This window comes from Hemiscyllium ocellatum, chromosome 9 (assembly GCF_020745735.1).
Source record: "Hemiscyllium ocellatum isolate sHemOce1 chromosome 9, sHemOce1.pat.X.cur, whole genome shotgun sequence".
In the NCBI taxonomy this organism is placed as follows: Eukaryota; Metazoa; Chordata; class Chondrichthyes; order Orectolobiformes; family Hemiscylliidae; genus Hemiscyllium; species Hemiscyllium ocellatum.
Window position 1 is genome coordinate 51,450,798 of NC_083409.1, and position 17,923 is coordinate 51,468,720.

General features: G+C 39.6%; 1 protein-coding gene across 1 annotated transcript in view; it reads left to right on the forward strand.

Moving 5' to 3' along the window:
- Nucleotides 1-17,923, forward strand: part of hmcn1 (hemicentin 1) — a 610,612-nt gene that overhangs the window by 158,633 nt on the left and 434,056 nt on the right. Inside the window, exon 6 of the mRNA XM_060830300.1 lies at nucleotides 9,074-9,180. Coding sequence (XP_060686283.1) covers nucleotides 9,074-9,180 — 107 coding nt within the window. The remainder of the gene's footprint in view (nucleotides 1-9,073; nucleotides 9,181-17,923) is intronic.

Consider the following 17,923-nt stretch of genomic DNA (forward strand, 5'->3'; position numbering starts at 1 on the left):
AATGGTGGACATTTAAATCCTTCACCCAAAGTACATTTTGTGACCTTGCTATCCTCTGTGTTTCCTCTAAGTGTTATTCAACTTGGAGGATTACCACCAAGTCATCAGCTGAGGTTTTCTTGCCCATGCTTAAACCAAAGCCAAGACACTTCATGTGGTACAAAGTCAATGTTGAGCATTCCCAGGGTAATTCTTTCCCGACTGTATATCTCCATGCTGCCATCTCCTGCTGGGTCTGTCCTGCTGGTGATTCATGACATATCCAGGGGTGGTAATGGTAGTGTCTGGGACATTGTCTGTAAGGTATGATTCTGTGAATATGACTATGTCAGGCTGTTGCTTGACTAACTGTGTGAGAGATCTCCCAATTCAGGCACTTACCCCCTGATGTTAGTGAGGAGAAATTTGCAGGGTTGACAGGGCTGTTTCTTCCATTGTCAATTCGGGTTCAGATGTCGATGCCTGGTGATCCGCCTATTTTCATTTGTTTGAGACTTTGTAACGATTGGTACAACTGAGTGGCTTGGTAGGCCATTTCAGAGGGCAACTGAGAGTCAACTACATTGCTATGGATCTGGAGTCATATGTGGGCTAGACCAGGTTAGGATGTCATATTTCCTTCCCTGAAGAACATCAGTGAACCAGATGAGTTATTCCGATTTTCGACAATAATTTCATGGTCATCAGTAGATTTTTAATTCCAGTTTTGTCATGCACGTTGCAGTAAAATACATTTCATTTAGCCTTGTTAAACTCACTTCTTATTAAACTTACGTTTCTTTTTCCTTAGTAGGATATTAACTTGTAATTCTATCTCTGCTTCTGTCAGTTCTGAACTGTTATCGGGATCACATCACTCTGCCAAATTTACTTTAAATCCACCCCCACAGCATTGTTAAACCTCCCTGCATGTATGTTGGGAGCTGTGTTCCCATTGGGATGTAATACATCCAACTTGTGTAGGTCGTACCTCTCTCAGAGGTTGGGATACCCCAACAATCTAAATCCCTCCCTACTTGACCATCTCTCCAGCCACACTTCCATCTGTTCTATCCTTCTATTCCTGTAGTCACTACTGCGTTACATCAGGTGAAATCCAGAAATTACTGCTCTGAAAGATGCGATTTTCAACTTCCTAATTAATTCCTTGAAGTCTGCTTGCAGGACGTTTTTTTTTAATTTCCTACATCATTTGTCCCAACATGGACCATGACATCTAGGTATTCACCCATCCATCTTCAGAATGTCCTGTACCTTTTCCACGACATCTTTGACTCGGGCAGTCATAGTTATGGCTACACACATGATTGTCTATTCCTTAACCCATGAATCCCCAGTCATTAATAATCTTCCACACTTCTTCCTCCCGCAAAAGAAAATGGACCACCCAAACTGCAGTGGCCTTGGTTCCACAGAAAAACTACAATTCCTGTTGTTTTCCAAGAAAAATATGACCTTTCTGCTCTTGTTGATCCTTTTAATTCTCCTGGCCTCCACACAGGTGTGTCACTGATCTCTTTGCTTCTGAGTCATTATCCTGCCAACTCATCTCAGTGAGGCTGATTGCTTACTTTGGCATGGTCATCTTACCAGCTCTTCTGCAACGGTTTCATGACAAGTGATGCTCAGCAAACTGGACTATAGTTCCTGGTTTGCTCTTTTCCTTCTTTCTTGCATAGTAATTGTACATTTGCTAACTTCCAATTCATTGGAACAATTCTAGATCTAGGAAACCATAAACAATTCACCCATTATCCCTACAACATGAATATTTCATGAGCAATGTAAAGCCTGAATCAGGAAATGTCAATTAGATTAACGAAGTTAATGGTAAATCACATGCAGAAAGGAAAAAAAATAATGTATTTCTGGTGAGGCAGATGCCATATTGGTACAGTTCAGAAAAACAGGAAATCTCCCACAGAAGGATTTGGAATTTTCCACAAAATACACAAGTAACAGTGGATATTGTCAGATTAACCATCACTTACACATCAAATTCTAGCTTATGAGGCTGAATACTGATGTAATAATGACAGCAAAACTGTCAGCTCTGTTCACCATCATGCTCTCCTCTCTCCCTCAGTGTAGCACGCTTGTTGTTCAAGTCTTGTTGATTATGGTTAATTTATGCCATGATAATACAATAAGGTAAATCGGTGAGGAAGGCCAAAAAAGACTACCTCAGCCAATATGACATGAAACATGCAATCGGCATTTTTAAGCTCTGTGCTCTAATTGGCATTGACATTACTCTTTTAAACCTGACAGTAACTTTGGGAGTACGCGTGGTGGAATTCTGTAACTGTACAATATTTAAGAATGGAACCATGTACTTTCCCGGGGTAAAGTCCACACTGAATATGCACGACTCTTACTGAAATAATTGCATCTGAATCAAGTAAAATATCTCCAGGTTGGTGATGGTAAGGTCATGCATCAGAACACACCATTAGATGGAGTCACATGTACATAAAAGTCTCAAAAGCATAACTTGCAATTTCAATTTCAGCGCCAAACTCATAACTTTTTTTTAAAATTCAGTGTTCCCATCCCACCAAAAAATTTACATCATTATAAACCTGCCTAAAAGCTACCCTTATGATACCAGTAAAACAAGGCAGCCCAATTTTAACAAGACCGATCTTACTAAGGAGTACCAAACTATAGAGGCATCATTTTGACAACATACACATTTATTTAACTCCCAGTATGCCCCCCTGCCTCTGGAGCCTCCTTTGAAGGATGAAGAAACACTTCTGTCTGAAGCTGGTCTTGCTGCAAAAACTACAGCTTCAATATCATTTGGTCTACACTCCCTCATTCAGTTTGTGATTGATACAACAGTAGCTTGCTAGGCCACTTCAGAGAGCAATTGACATTCAATACATTGCTGTGGCTTTCGAATCCCAGACCAAGTGAAGATGACAGAATTTCTTCTCTGAACAATAAGCTTCCACTATACAATTTTGGAACAGGATTACCATCTGCAGTACTTTTAAAACTTGTATTTGAATTAACATGTGGTAAATGTAGCTAATAAACATGCTACTGTGCACATCAATAGGAAATCCAATTAAGATAAATCCAAAGGATTTCTCAGTCATTCTCCCCAGACATTAATGACGTGTTGGTCATTGAACTTCACAAGGGTTACAGTTCTTTAGTTTTGCTGATCAGACAATCTGAGTTGTTTCTTCATGAACTGTGTCATAGACCCCTGATCAGAATCTGCTTTTAGAAATGCAGACCTCCTTCCCTTCATTAAGAAAAGACTGGAGTGGTTATTTGGCTGAGATTGCCACTCCTCAGAAAATCCAGGCCAAAGTGAATTCTGGCAGGTTCACAGAAGGTAAAGTTGCATCAATTCAGTGGACAGGAATTCCATTGGCTAATGCCCTAAGGCAGTAAGCATTGCATCTTTTCTAGTTTAGCAATAATCAAAGGTAAATTCCTTAAAGGCAATTTTTAACTTCAGTGGGATTAATTTGGTTGACAGGTGGAATGTATTCCACATTCGCAAGGTTGTTCTTGGCAAGAAACTTGGAATATAGTGAGGCCCAGACTTCATTTACATACCACCAGTGGATCGCAAATTGAGGTAGTCAACAAATTGGCACAGAGGGAGGAAGATGATTACTGGCTAGTTCTGGCACAGGTTTACATTGCGAGTTAGCATTCCATGGGTCCAAGTGAAGTATGTTTTGATCCTCATGGACAGTCAGCTGTTATGGTACATGTTAGTGCCACAAAAAAAGGGTTTAGAAAAAGGAAAGGAGGTTCTGCAACAGAACTTAGAGAGGTAGTAAATTGAAGAAGAAGGTTGTAATCTCTGGATTACTTCCAGTGCCATGTGCTACTGAGTACAGGAACATGAAGGTAGGTCAGATGAATGCATGGCTAAAGGAATGGTGTATGAGAGATTATTAGATTTTTGGATCATTGGGACAGTTTCCAAGCTAGATGGAACCTGTACAAGCACCTGAACCGCAATGGGTCTAAGATCCTTTGTTCATGCTGTTGGTGAGGTTTAAACTGATAGGCTTGAATAGATGTAAAGCTGGGAGAAAGGTTCAGTCTGATATAGAATTAACACTAGGATGGTCCAGCAGACAGAGAAGGCATGGGCATGATAAGGCACATGGGAGGTCCAGAAAGCTAAATTGTATCTAATTTAATGCAAGTAGCTTGACTGCTAGAAAAGATGAGCTGAGATATTGTTGCAATCACTGAGCCATGGTTGAAGGAAGGATGGGACTGGCAGCTCAACAATCCAGGGTATAGAAATGTCAGCTGCGACAGCTTGGAGTCTTGCATTATTGATAAAGAATGACATCAGTGCAGTAACGTAGGAGGATGTCTTAGAAGGATCTTCAAATGAGGCCATCTGGTTGAAGCTTAGCAATAAAAAAGGAGTGATCCCTTTGCTAGGATTATACTACAGGCAGCCCAATAGTCAGAGGAATGTGGAGGAGCAGATATATAGGAAAATTGCAGAGAGGTTTGAGAGGAATAGCGTTATAGTAGTAGGCTACTTCATACTTGCTAACATTAACTGGGATCACTAGTTGTGAAAGGATTAGACAGGGTGGAATGTTTGAAGGTGAATCCATGAGAGCTTGCTGTGCTGGTACACAGTACTACCAAAGGTAGGGCCATGCTAGACCTAATCCTAAGGAATGAAACAAAATCAAATTGCTGGAAAAACTCAGCACATCTGGTAGCCCATCTAAGGAGCGAAAGCAGAATTAACTATTTGAGTCCAGTGACCCCTCTTCAGAACAGATGGGACAAGGGTAGTGCAGATATTTAGTGTCTAAATTGTGGGGGGGGAGAGGGAGGTCAATTTTGAATATCATTAGCAGCAACTTGCATTGAAGTCTACAAGCCCACATTTGGAAAGTGGGAGCCTTTTAAATGTAACGTGTTGAGAGTTCAGGGCCAGAGTATTACCCGAAAAATGAAGGGCATGGGCAGCAAGTCCAGGGAACTCTGGAAGTCAAGGGAAATCAAGAGGTCGATAAACAAAAATAAGTATTTACTTATTTATCTGTTCACATGTGGTGCGTGGGCATCACTGGCTGGCCAGACTTAAATGCCTGTCCTTAGTTCCCCTTGAGAAGGTAGCGGTGAGCTGGCACCTTGAACCGCTACAGTCCATGTTGTAGATTGATCTACAATGCCCTTATGGAGGGAATTACAGGATTTTGACCCAGTGAAGGAATAGCAATATATTTTCAACTCAGGATAATGAGTGGCGTGAAGGGAAACTTGCAGGTAGTGGTATCCATGTATCTGCTGCCCTTGGCCTTCTGAATGAAAGTGGTCATAGTTTGAAAGAACCTATCCGAAGATCTTTGGTGAATTTCTGCAATACATCTTGCCAATTTTATGCTGTTGCTATCTAGTAAGTGGAGGGAATATATTCTTATAGATGTAATGCCACTCAAAAGGTTGCTTTGTCCTGAGTGGTGTCAATCTACTTGTGTGTGTTGGAGCTGCACCCTTCCAGGCAGGTGGGTGGTATTCCATCACAATCCTGACTTGTGCCATTGTGAATAATGGATAGGCTTTGGAGTCAGGAGGTGAGTTACTCACAGCTTCTGACCTGCTGTTATCTTCCCCTGATTTATGTAGCATTTCCAGTTGAGTTTCTGGGCAACTGGTGGAATTGGAGATAATAATGCCATTGAATCTTAAGGGGCAGTAATTAGATTCTCTGTTACTGGGATGGATATTGCCTGGGTGTTATGTAGAGAGCATTAAAAAAATCAGGCCCTTCAGGATTACAGGGAATGTAGGAGAGTACTTAGAAAAGAAATTGGGAAGACAAACAGGGGCCATGAAATATCTTTAGTAGATAGGATTAAGGAAAACCCTAAGTATATTAAGTGCAAAATAATTACAAGGGAAACAATGGGGTGTGCTAGAGATGAAAGGAGCAATCTATGTGTGGAACCAGAGGATGTGGCTGATGTCTTACATGAATACTTCTCATCTGTATTCACAAAAGATCAAAAACATTGTAGCTTGAGATTTCAGTTGGGATAGTGAGATTCTTGAGCATGTTAAGATTAATGGGGAAGAGTTAATAGATTATTTGCATACATAAAGATGTAAAAATCCCTAGGGCCTGATGAGATGTAACTCAGGCTACTATGCAAGGTAAGGAAGGTGGGGTGATTGCTGGGGCTGTGACAGTAATATTTAATACTTCACTGGCCACAGGTAAAATACCGATGACTAGAGGATGGTTCACGTGGCTCCCTTATTCAAGGAGGGCAGGTAATTATAGACTACATAGTCAGTGGTTGGGAAATTATTGGAAACTTTAGGGACAAGATTAATCATTATTTGGAAAGGCAAGGATGGATCAGAGATAATCAGCATACATTTATTGGAGGGAGATCCTATCTGATTAATACTTAATTGAGTTGTTTGAAAATGTGACTAAATATATGGTAAGTCCATGTAATGTAGTTTACATGGACTTCAGTAAGGCCTTTGATAAGGTTCCACATAAAAGGCTGACCCATGGGATCCAAGGCAAGTTAGCAAAATGGATCCAAAATTGGTTGAGGTGGGGAGTTTGAAATACACACATACATACGCTCACAGAATTATGAGAGGCGTTGATAAGAATCTTTTCCCCATGGCAGACATGTCTCAGATCAGTGGGCATAAGTTTAAGGTAAGAAGTAAGTAGTTTAGAAGGATCTGAGAGAAAAAAAAATCACCGAGGATGGTAGAAATATGGAACATACTACCTGAGAGGGTAGCAGAAGCAGGTACTGTTGCAAATATTAAGAAGCAACTGGATGAGTACTTGGTTAGATTATTTACAGTATGGAAACAGGCCCTTCGGCCCAACAAGTCCACACCGACAATCTGAAGAGCAACCCACCCAGACCCATTTCCCTTCACTTAACACTACAGGCAATTTAGCAGGGCCAATTCACCTAACCTGCACATTTTTGGACTGTGGGAGGAAACCAGAGCACCCGGAGGAAACCCCCGTAGACACGGGGAGAATGTGCAAACTCCACACAGACAGTTGCCTGAGGCAGGACTTGAACCTGGGTCCCTGGCGCTGTGAGGCAGGGCTAACCACTGTGCCGCCCTGATGTGCCAGGGCATTGTAGGCTATGAACTTAATGTAGGTAAAAGGGCTTAGTACAGTTTAGTTAGCATCAATGTGATTGGTGAAGGTCCTGTTTCTATGCTGAATGACTCTAACCTGAACTATTTAGTGAAGAACCTTCTACATTTTATTTAAGTACCTTTGTGTTTACTATCTCTTCAGATGGATTCAATGGGAGACTCACAGTAATCATGAAGATGCTGCCTGATGTATAAAGCTGGGCTTTGCTTTTTTGTAAATGATGTCAGAGGGTTAAAAATCTCATGAGCCTTAGCTGTGTTTTCGGGGCTGGACATTTTGCAATCATGTGGGGTTGCTAGGGCTAAAGTCTTTTGACCTTGCATGACAGAGTACAAGCCACTTTGCTGTTTGTCTTGTCCCTATTGCATGACTCCCAACAGCAGTTCCAATCTCTGCAATTTGTCCAGAACAGAGTTTCCTAAGGTATCATATTTTTCCCACAATTGAGCTATCATTATGTTGCATGTTCTGAGCTGCCACGCACTTAACTTCAATTTACATTGGTGATGATAATTAAGTGCATATTATTATTGATTACCTCTTGCTGCATGTTTTAAATATCTATTTCCAGGAACTAGATTGCTCAGCACCTGTTTACCTGTGTAAGATTGACTTCTATTGGCCTAAAATTCTGTGCCTTCTGCCTTATTGGTAAAAGCTACACATTAAATATGTGGGCCACTCTAGTTCACCATCAATGAAAGATGATCCAAAAAGACACGATCCTGAGACAAGGTGGTCACTGAAAAAGTCTCTCCGTATATGAGAGACTAGAACTAATCAACACAGTTTAAAAATTAGAGGGATTTTATTTAAGATGGAGGTGAGGAAAAGTTTTTTTTATCTCATTGGGCCATAAATCTTTGGGATTCTTTTCCTAAAGACTAATGGAGACAGGATCACTGAATATTTTTATGGTAAAGATTGATAGATTATTTACTTACAAAGGAGCTAAAAGTTAATAAGTGTAGGCAGAAATGTAGATTTGAGGCCACAGTCTGATTAGCTGTGAACTTATTGATTGTCAGTTCAAGGGATCAAATGGCCTACTCCTATTCCTCCTCCCAATTTGTACATACGTATGTTTGTATTCTCCTCCATTCTTTCCAAACTCCTGATTGCCTCACACTTCTTCCCAAACTCCTGTTATAACATATTAGTCAATGTTTGAAGTCCTGGGACTTGTGTCTATAACAAGCTGGTGAGACTGGTCTCATTCGGCATGGGCAGCATGGCCGACTTCGAAATAATTTGGGTGCAAATCAATTGCTAGACTGTTGTATCTGAACACAATTTAAAGTCAATTGAAAATGTTTTAAGTAAAAGAAACACAGTTGCACATTTAATTTTGAATTTAAGATAAAACATGATCTTCCACCTTTATTTCCCTTGATGGCTTTCAACATTCTTTGATTGTTGCAATAATGCTACTCCATGTTTGGTAAATAAAATTTGTATGTCTGCTAAATGGAGTAGGATTTAATATTGAGCACAGAATCTGTGGGACCAGTCTAAGCTTTGTGAAGATCCAAAGAAGTGGCAAGGTAAAATCCCAGCCTGCAGACTCAAGAAATCATAATGACCTGATTGGCTTGGGGCTTTGTTTGAATGTTGAGAGCCAGAATAATGTGAACTTGGCTTAATTATGCGGCACCCGTCTGTGTTAGACTTTATTAGGCCTGATTATGACACTATGGATTGGTTTTGTTTGAATAAAAATCTCCAGAATTTTTCCAGATTAGGAGTAAACATCCTGAATATGAAAAAAAAATCTATTTTATTCACTTATTTTTAACATCTCAGCTTTAACTTCAAAATTTTTTGTATAATATTATTCATAACTTTAATTCAGTTTAACAGCAATGATACATTGTCAATGATTGAACATTTTTATTTCCTCTTGACTTGTAGGAAAGCTGATTAAGAAAGGATCTGGTCTTAATGAACTTTTACACATTACAAACTCTGCCAGGGTGGTTAATGTAAAGGATCCAGAACCAGGACTGTGGACCATTAAGGTAAAATTTTATGTCAATAATCTGTATAAATTTCTGTGAAGGTGCACAAATTCTGTAGGTTTGTACAAATCTCCAAGTCTAACATCAGTTATATACCAGTGAAATCTCCAAGGAAATAAGGGAGCACATATATCTTCTGGGTCTTTGTTGCTTCTGAGAATTTCCATATGGCCTCACAATGGATGAAAGTTCTAATAGCAAAGTCAGGTTTAGGCACACCCTCAGCTAGGAATTTCTATGTGTGACACTGGATGAGAATCCAATATATAAGAGAGAGACAATTTGGCTTTTCTTTCTCTCAAAATTAAATAATGGGGTTGCAGACCTCCCTTTTCCTAGATTGTCTCTGTTTTCCCAAGGTTAGTATTGGAGGGTACCAGCAGCTGCATCATATTGCAATAGCTGTGCCCTCTGATTGAAATAATTTTACTCTTAAGGTAAAATATCGAATTTACAATTTAAAGATGCAACATCATCAAAGCTAATTTTAAGTACCAAACATAATATGACTTTGAAAAAAGTCTAAATTAGTGGGAGAATTCAATGTTTATTACTGACTACACAAGTATTTATGCCCTAGAGTGGGCTATATCAATTTTTCCAATTTATTGTTTAAATAAATGTTCCCTTGTGCAGGTTCAATGTTTTTTAGAAACATTTTAAGTTATGTGTTTTCTCTTCTATGACATAGTGATCAGGTGTGGGAACAGCATCCTGGGGATTACCTATTGACCAGAAACTGAACCAGATTAGCAATTTAATACTGTGGCAACAAAAGCAGGTCAAAGGCTTGGAATCCTGCAATGGTTAACTCACCACCTAAGTCCTCAAAGTTTGTCCATCATCTGCAAGGCACAGTCAGGATAAAGCGGCCTTCTTGATTTGGCACCACGCCCAAAAACATTCACTCTGTCCACTACTGACTATAGCAGCAATTTGTACCATGTACAGACTTAGTGCAGAAATTTACCAAGTCACTGTCTTCCAAACCACAACCTCTTTAATCTAGAAGGACAAGAGCAGCTGATATGTGTAAGTGCCACCACCTCCAGGTTCCCTTCCAAGCCCCTTATTTCCTGACTCAGAAATCTATTGCCATTCCTTCAGTGTTGCTGCATTGAAATCCTAGAATTCCTTCCTAAAAGCAGTGTGGTTGTACTTACATTAAATGGATCGCAGACATCCAATGAGGCAGTTTACCATCACCTTTTCAAGGGCAACAAGAGATGGGCAATAAGTGCTGGCTCAGGCAACAAAGCTCCACATCCCCTGAATGAATAAAAGGAAAGATGTTCTGGGGTTGATTTACTTGTAAACCTACTCTGATTCATGAGTTCAACTCCTATAGGTGGGATGAAAGACTTTCTCTGCCAATCTCTCCCTCACCAAGGTGACATGGCATCTCCAGCCATGTCATTGCAGCTCTGTAATGTAGACTTCCATTTGCCATAACACTCCATGATCCAAGGAATTCCATGAGCAGCGATGGTGCTCAACATTGGAAATTTCATGTACCATAACACCGTTGAGCCCTGGAAGTGATGCAAGATATATCATGTAGGATCCTTGCTGCAGTATTTATAATTGCAGCATTCAGTCCAAGATTACCATGCTATAACAACATTAGGCTCTAGGAATATCAGAGGTTAATGACATAAGTTGTTACTATGCCAGGCAGAAAGCAACCAAGGAATTAAAATCAACCATTAGAGTTATATCTGTCCCAACCTGTGAACAATTCTGCATGAATGATATGGTGCATGGAAAATACTTTGTTTGTATTTGTGCTCATTATTAGAATGTGCTACCAATCTAGTATGTTTGCCACTCATGCTGCTGGGCCATTAAGCACATGGATGAACAGAAATTATTGTTGTATAAGGAAAAGATTCTATAAAGTAAATGGACTATTATTTTTGAAAAAGTTATTACTTGTCTAAGAATTTATTGACTAGCCTCCTTTATTTGATTTGTTAGTAAACAGATAATACTGGTTACAAAATCACTCTAGAGAGTTGTCTTACTTGAGTCCTTGCTGCAATGAAAAATAGAACACAGTTGGAGCAAAATAACACACAGTGCGGTGCTGTTTCCTTACTTAAACTTAATGTTAAGCTCTTCTTGTATTACTCTGAAGTCTTCGGCTTCTAATATGAGTGTTGCACACACTGTGAAAGACTAAGCTAAGGTTGCTTGTTAAGAAGAGCCATGTTTGACTCTGCTCCCAGTACCAAACTTTGTCAGTTTGTCCAGTTTGCTTTTGTTTTGCTACCTCTGTGAACAGGAATTGTATGCTAAGCAATACTGGAATTGTAATGCAATTTTATTTTAAAAAGAACAGACTTCATTTCGAGAATCCTGCAGATCCTATTCTTTAACGTTTTGCAGAGCTGTCTGGATTTCCATAACTGGGTTACCCTGTGGAAGTTAGCTATTGAAGCTTAATGCTCTTATTCCTATTTTATAGCCTTGTAGTGATCTACCCAAGAATGCATCTCTGCCCAGTTCCCATACCTCTCAGTCCTTTGTCTTCTTCTTTATTTATGGACAACATCATTCTATTTTCAACTTCAGTGAACAATGCACAATAAGTAGGGAAAGAATACAAAAGATGATTTAAGAAATACAGTTTCTGTAAGCAACTGTTATCCCTTAAGATTCTAGCTCTTCCATCACCACCACCGAAAATTTACTGGTTCCATTGATAACCATGGCTTACAACTGTGAGCACTGGAGCTTTATCTGTGCCTGAGACAACCTGTAAAATGGCAGGGGCAGCCATTTCCTGAAGCCTGAAATGATCCTACAATCTTACATTTTATAACCACAACAAATTAAAAGCTGCTGTAACTTGCTAGTTGAAATGTTGATGTCTGCATTTCATCAGAGGTCACCACCTGAACATGGAATTCAGACTCGTATCTCTTTGCAGTAAGAGATCAAATGGTACAGTAGGTAAATTTGTTCATGATACAATGGTAGTAAGAAAAGTGAGTTCTGAAGGGGTCATACTGTGTACAGTACTGGTCACTGTATATACGGAAGGATGTTAATGTGTTGAAAGCAGTTCAGAGATGCTTTACTAGACTAATATCCAGAATAAGTAAGTTGCCTTATGAACAAAGGCTAGATGTTAGGGCTGTATCCTCTGAAATTTAGAAAAGTAAAGAAGATGGAACAGTGTAGCACAGGAATAGGGCCCTTGCCTATGATGTTGTGCTGAGCCTGATGCCACATTAAACTAATCCCTTCTGCTTGCCCTTGGTCCTCATCCCTCCATTTCTTGCATATTCATGTACTTATCAAACAGCCTTTATAACGTCTCTATCATATCTGCCTCCACAACTACTCTTGGCAGCACATTCTACCTACCTACCTACCACTCTCTGTGTAAATAAAAAACTTGCCCCAACATCTTTTTTGAACTTACCCCCCCGCCCCATCTTAAATGCATGCCCCTAACATTTGACACTTCAACTCTGAGGAAAAAAGGTTGTGATTATCAATCCTATCTACACATTTCATAATTTTATAGACTTTTATCAAGTCTCCCCTCAGCATCTGCTGCTCCAGAGAAAACAATCCTGGTTTTTCCAGCCTCTCCTTATAACTCAGATCAACTAATCCAGGTGGCAGCCTGGTAAACCTCTTCTGCACCGTCTCCAAAGCCTCCACATTCTTCCTATAATGTGGCGACCAGAATTGAACACAATACTCTAAGTGTGGTCTCATTAAAGTTATATAAAGCTGCAACATAACATCCTGACTCTTGTACTCAATTCCCTAACGAATAAAGGCAAGCATGCCATATGCTTTCTTTACCACCCTAGCTACTTGTGTGATCACTTTCAGGAGCTATGAGCTTGAACCTTTGTACATTAATGCTGTTCTGGGTCCTGCCATTAATTGTGTACTTTTCGTTAACATTTGATCTCCCAAAATACAGCCTTTACAGATGCCCGGATTAAACTCATTCCACCATTTCTCCGCCCATATCTGCAAGGATCTATATCCTGTTGTATCCTTTGATAACCTTCTACTCAATTCACGACTTCACCAACCTTTGTGTCATATGCAAACCCACCCATCTATATTTTCATCCAAATTATTTGAATATATCACAAACAGCAGAAGTCACAGTACTGATCCCTGTGAAACACCATTAGGCATGGACCTCCAACCTGAAAAGCATTCTTTCAACACTATCCTCTACAAATCCCACAGTTCAAAGATGTGCAGGTTAGGTGAATTGGCAATGTTAAATTGCCCATTTTGTTCAGGGATGTGTAGGGTAGCTACATTAGTCAAAAGAAATGTAGAGTAATAGGGATAGGGGAATAGATCTGGGTGGGATACTCTTCAGAGGGTCGTTTTGGACTTGTTGGGCCAAATGGCCTGTTTCCACACTGTAGGGATTCTATGATTCTACTTCCTGAGCTTTTTCTTGCTCTCAATAGTGCCCCCTTTGCTAAAATCTTTTTATTTTAAGTGAAGCTGGCTTTTCTCTCTTTCGAGCTCATGCGTTTTTACCCCATGCTTCTCATCAGCCTCTTGTCTTTAAAATGCTAAGCCTGCCTTTTTGCTGCTTTCACAGTTAATGTTCTTGCTTTGTGAATAATTACGTTTTACCTTGCTGACTGTCTCTAAGTTCTTATTGCAGTAATGCTGTTGTGGTAAAAGCATTTGCCTGATATTTGTTTTCCTCTTTACTCTTGGTCTTCTGGTGGTATAGATGCATACAGTACTTAAAATAGAACGACAGTCTCCTATAGTAAAGACAACCAAGGCATTTGGTAGGGGAATTACTGATCACAAAAACATGAGATGCACAGAACTTGTTTATGCCATTCGATATTCTGTTGCATTTAAGCTTGACACAAGTATCTAACAGACCTGTTACCATGGGTGAAGAACAAACAATTACAAACCACAGAGATGAGACAAGATGGCAAAGACAGAATGACTGTCAAGCAAGGAGTGTTACAGGTTGCTCTACAGCAGAGGGCGTGTAAAAAAAGGGGTTAAAATGTTTGTCTGCAAAATTGAGCATTCTTCAGTTTTGAGCCAAAATGTATGTTTTGTCCCTAACTTTCTTAAGAAGTCCAAAGGAGTTCCAAAGGATGATTGGTCCGACAACAAACAATTGCTGAAACACTGGCAGAGAAACCAAGTGTGGTTTACCAACCAATGGAAGATCTCATTGGATTTCCTTGACTCGTGGCAAAACCCAAGAAGAAGACAAATACTTTGAGATTACCTAAGATGCATAAAAGTAATGTTTTATATGGCCAAGAAGAAACAGTGGCCAGCAAGCTAGAAGAGGCTCAACCAAATTTTACAAAGATAAAAGTGACCAAGTCTGTACGACTGTTAGACAGTATTGAGTTGAAGGATTGCCAGGACACAACTCCAGTGAGTTGGCCATGAATGCATACTTTGAGCGCTAGTTGCATCTCACAATCGTGGGTGCGTGATGAAAGTTTACTTAATCTGACTTTCCTTTGGTAAGATGTATAGGAAGGTTATAATGGATAGTTGGTCATTACCAAGTGTACAACAAGTATTCAGTCAGTGGTGTGTTGGCCAAAAATATGAAAAGAGATTGAACATTTGGCATCATTGTGAAAGTCTGAAATTATATAGGATTGTCAGATTTGGAAAACACTTCTGTCATCATCTAAGCCAGACCAAAAGCTACAAATCCACAAAACTTGCAATAATAAGAAAATTTAGAGAACAATAAAGATGAGCAACAATCTGTCAGTACCACAATTGAGCACCTGAAGAAGTCACCAAATTATCAGGGAGGAAACTGAAGATATCCAACCTCAAGGGAGATGAGCTACATACAACTCAATTGGAACCAGACCGTTGTCCATTGATCCATGCACAGTTAAGAAGAGCAAACCTTCTGGTACAAGCATTCAGCAAAAGAGAGAGTGCTTCTTAAATTTGGAAGAAGCTTGTAGTATCCAGAAACCCAGGTTTACTACAAAGAGGAAAGAATTTACCAGAACAGCTGGCTTCCAGGGAGGAAGTACAGGAGGTTAAGGTGTTTCCAGATAAGGTAATAGACTAATAACAGCATCTACAAAGTACAATAAAATGAGAGGTATACAAGAGATAAAAGATGCTGAGGCAATAAAAGGATTCACAGATCAAAAACCAATGTCAATAGTCCACAAACAAGAAATCTACCATTGTTTCAAATCTAAAGAGCGCGTTTTGAGAAAAATGTGAAATGTTCAGATGCCTCCACTCTGAATTTGTGATGTTAGAGACATGGTTGAGATGTAATAGTGGTAAATGTCATTATTATATACTGGTTTGTACAAATGGTTGAGTCTAAGGAAAAGGATTGTAAGGGTGAGTGGTGGGGGATGTTGGGGAGAAGGGAGATGTCTAAGGTATTGGTTTTGAAGAGGGCTAATGTTCATAATATATTTTGCTCCATCTATTCTACTGATGTTGCATATTCTATGGGTAGAGACAAGGTGTTCTACTCTTGCTTTTGGGGGGATTGGATGTGTCTGTACCAGCTTCCTATGTTACTATTAATTATGTCTGACCAAATGTCATTACCTTTTATCAGTTTTATTTTATCAATTTATGATCAATAATTTACACTTGCAACATTATGAAATAATTAAGGGATCAAAAGGGGAGGGGAGATGAGGGGAATTACTTCTCTGAGGGTAGTGAATCTGTGTAATTATTTATTGAAGAGGTCTATTGAGGCTGTGTCATGAAGCATATACAAGGCTGAGATAGACAGGTTTTTAATCAGTAAGGGAATCAAGAGTTATGGGGAAAAGGTAGGAAAGCCACGTTCAGGATTAACAGATCAGCCATAATCACATTGAATGGTGCAGACTTGATGGACTGAATGGCATATTTCTGCTCCTGTGACTCATCATAGTCCTGTCTCCAAAGAAAATGTTTATGTTATGTAAAAACAGTGCCTCTTCTGTAGATACTCCATAGTAGTTTATTTTCTCCCACTATGCATTAGGTAGGTTCAAGATAAAGCAAAGACAAAAGACAGTCGTGGCAGTGAATTATCGTGAGCAACCCTTGCCCAGATATCACATTCTAGAAGTGATGGCAAATATCACAAAGTGCCAGCAGTGGTCATCTGATAAAATATGACCATATTCTGTTGACATGAAAATATTGCCAAGGTATTTACTTTCAAATCATATAAAAGCAACACGAAAACTAAGAAGCAATTTTTCTAAAAAACAATTTGATCTATTCTTCTGTGAATTTTGGTGGACAGAAGATGGAGTGCAAAAAAAATTAGCTGCCTCTCCATTACATTGCTTTCTGCTGGTCACAGACAAATTTCAGTCCTAATGTCTATGATATATGAAACAACTCCAATGACGAGAAATTCTGTTTTGTTTGGATTTCAATGCTTTATAATCAGATGCCTACATTGTTGAGTAGGTGGTAGGATATGACACACTATGTTTGTTGTATAAAAATGGTGGTTTGGTCTTCTGGAATGTTCTCTCCTCCACCAAGATTAACAATTCAATTTTAACTGCCATGCTTACAAATTATAGCAACACACTTTGTAACTAAGTGTGGGAATAAGCAACATTTAATAAAGTTTCACTGAGACCATTTTAACATAACTTGACAAAGTTATAAAATAAGTATGATCTGCTTTTTATATTGAGACTGACATTTCTCATTCAGAATTAAGGGCAGAATCTTATCAGCCTCTGCATAATGTGTCAGTAGTGAGTTGGTAAAATATGGCAAGATTGAAAACAATGCAATTCTCATTAGTGACAGTTTTAACGGTGGGACGAGAATCCCACGGATGAAGCATGAGACCTATTTGCATGTGTTAGCATCTCATTATTACCAAATCTCATCTGATTTATATCATATGGGCAATGGAGAGAAACTAGACAGTGACAATTCCTGATGTGCTTGTCTGAGTGGGCACCTGGTGTCTCTAGTTTACTGCTTTCTTCCGTGGAACTCCATCTTGGCCAACATCCCTCAACATCCCAGAGCTCCATAAGTAGTGACTGCCTGAATCCTTTGTCAAAAATGCACCAGTCTGACCATGTCATCATGGCTCACCTCTGATTAACTTATAGTGGTTCACCACTTTGATACTGCATTTTGAAATACACTGATGTTTTTCATTTCTGCTGTCAGGCCGCATTGCATGCAGGACCAGTCACCCATCTCATGCATTGGAACAGGATTCATCTTCAGGCTCTTAGTTTGCTCCCCTAGCACTCACTGACTTTGTGCTCACTTGGGTTCTCACAGTATCTCTGCTTTGCCTTGCCTTTTTGCATATTGCTGCCACATTCAGAACTACCAGGCTCATAGTGCCTCTGTTTTGCCTTGCCTTTTAATACAGACAAATAATGGATTATCTTGCCATAGTTGCCATTAGTGATCATCAAGGAAGTGGACATGTTGCAGTATTGCACCATGCTATGTCAGTGTCACATCAACAAAATTTGCAAGCAGCTTATGCGTCAAATGAGCTTCAACCAAATATCTTTGTCTGAAAGTCTAAGGTGAAGGGTCATTTTGTCAGTCGGGGGTCTATGACATTCAGTTACAGCATAGGGGCTTGGACGCAGACAGTTGGTCACTTGAGGCATTCAGGATTAAAGGATCCATGTTGTTCATCTAGGGAGTGTCAGTCACACAGGTTCACTGGAACCAGTGCAGGCATTAACAGCAAGTCAGTCAGAAAGTTGTACAA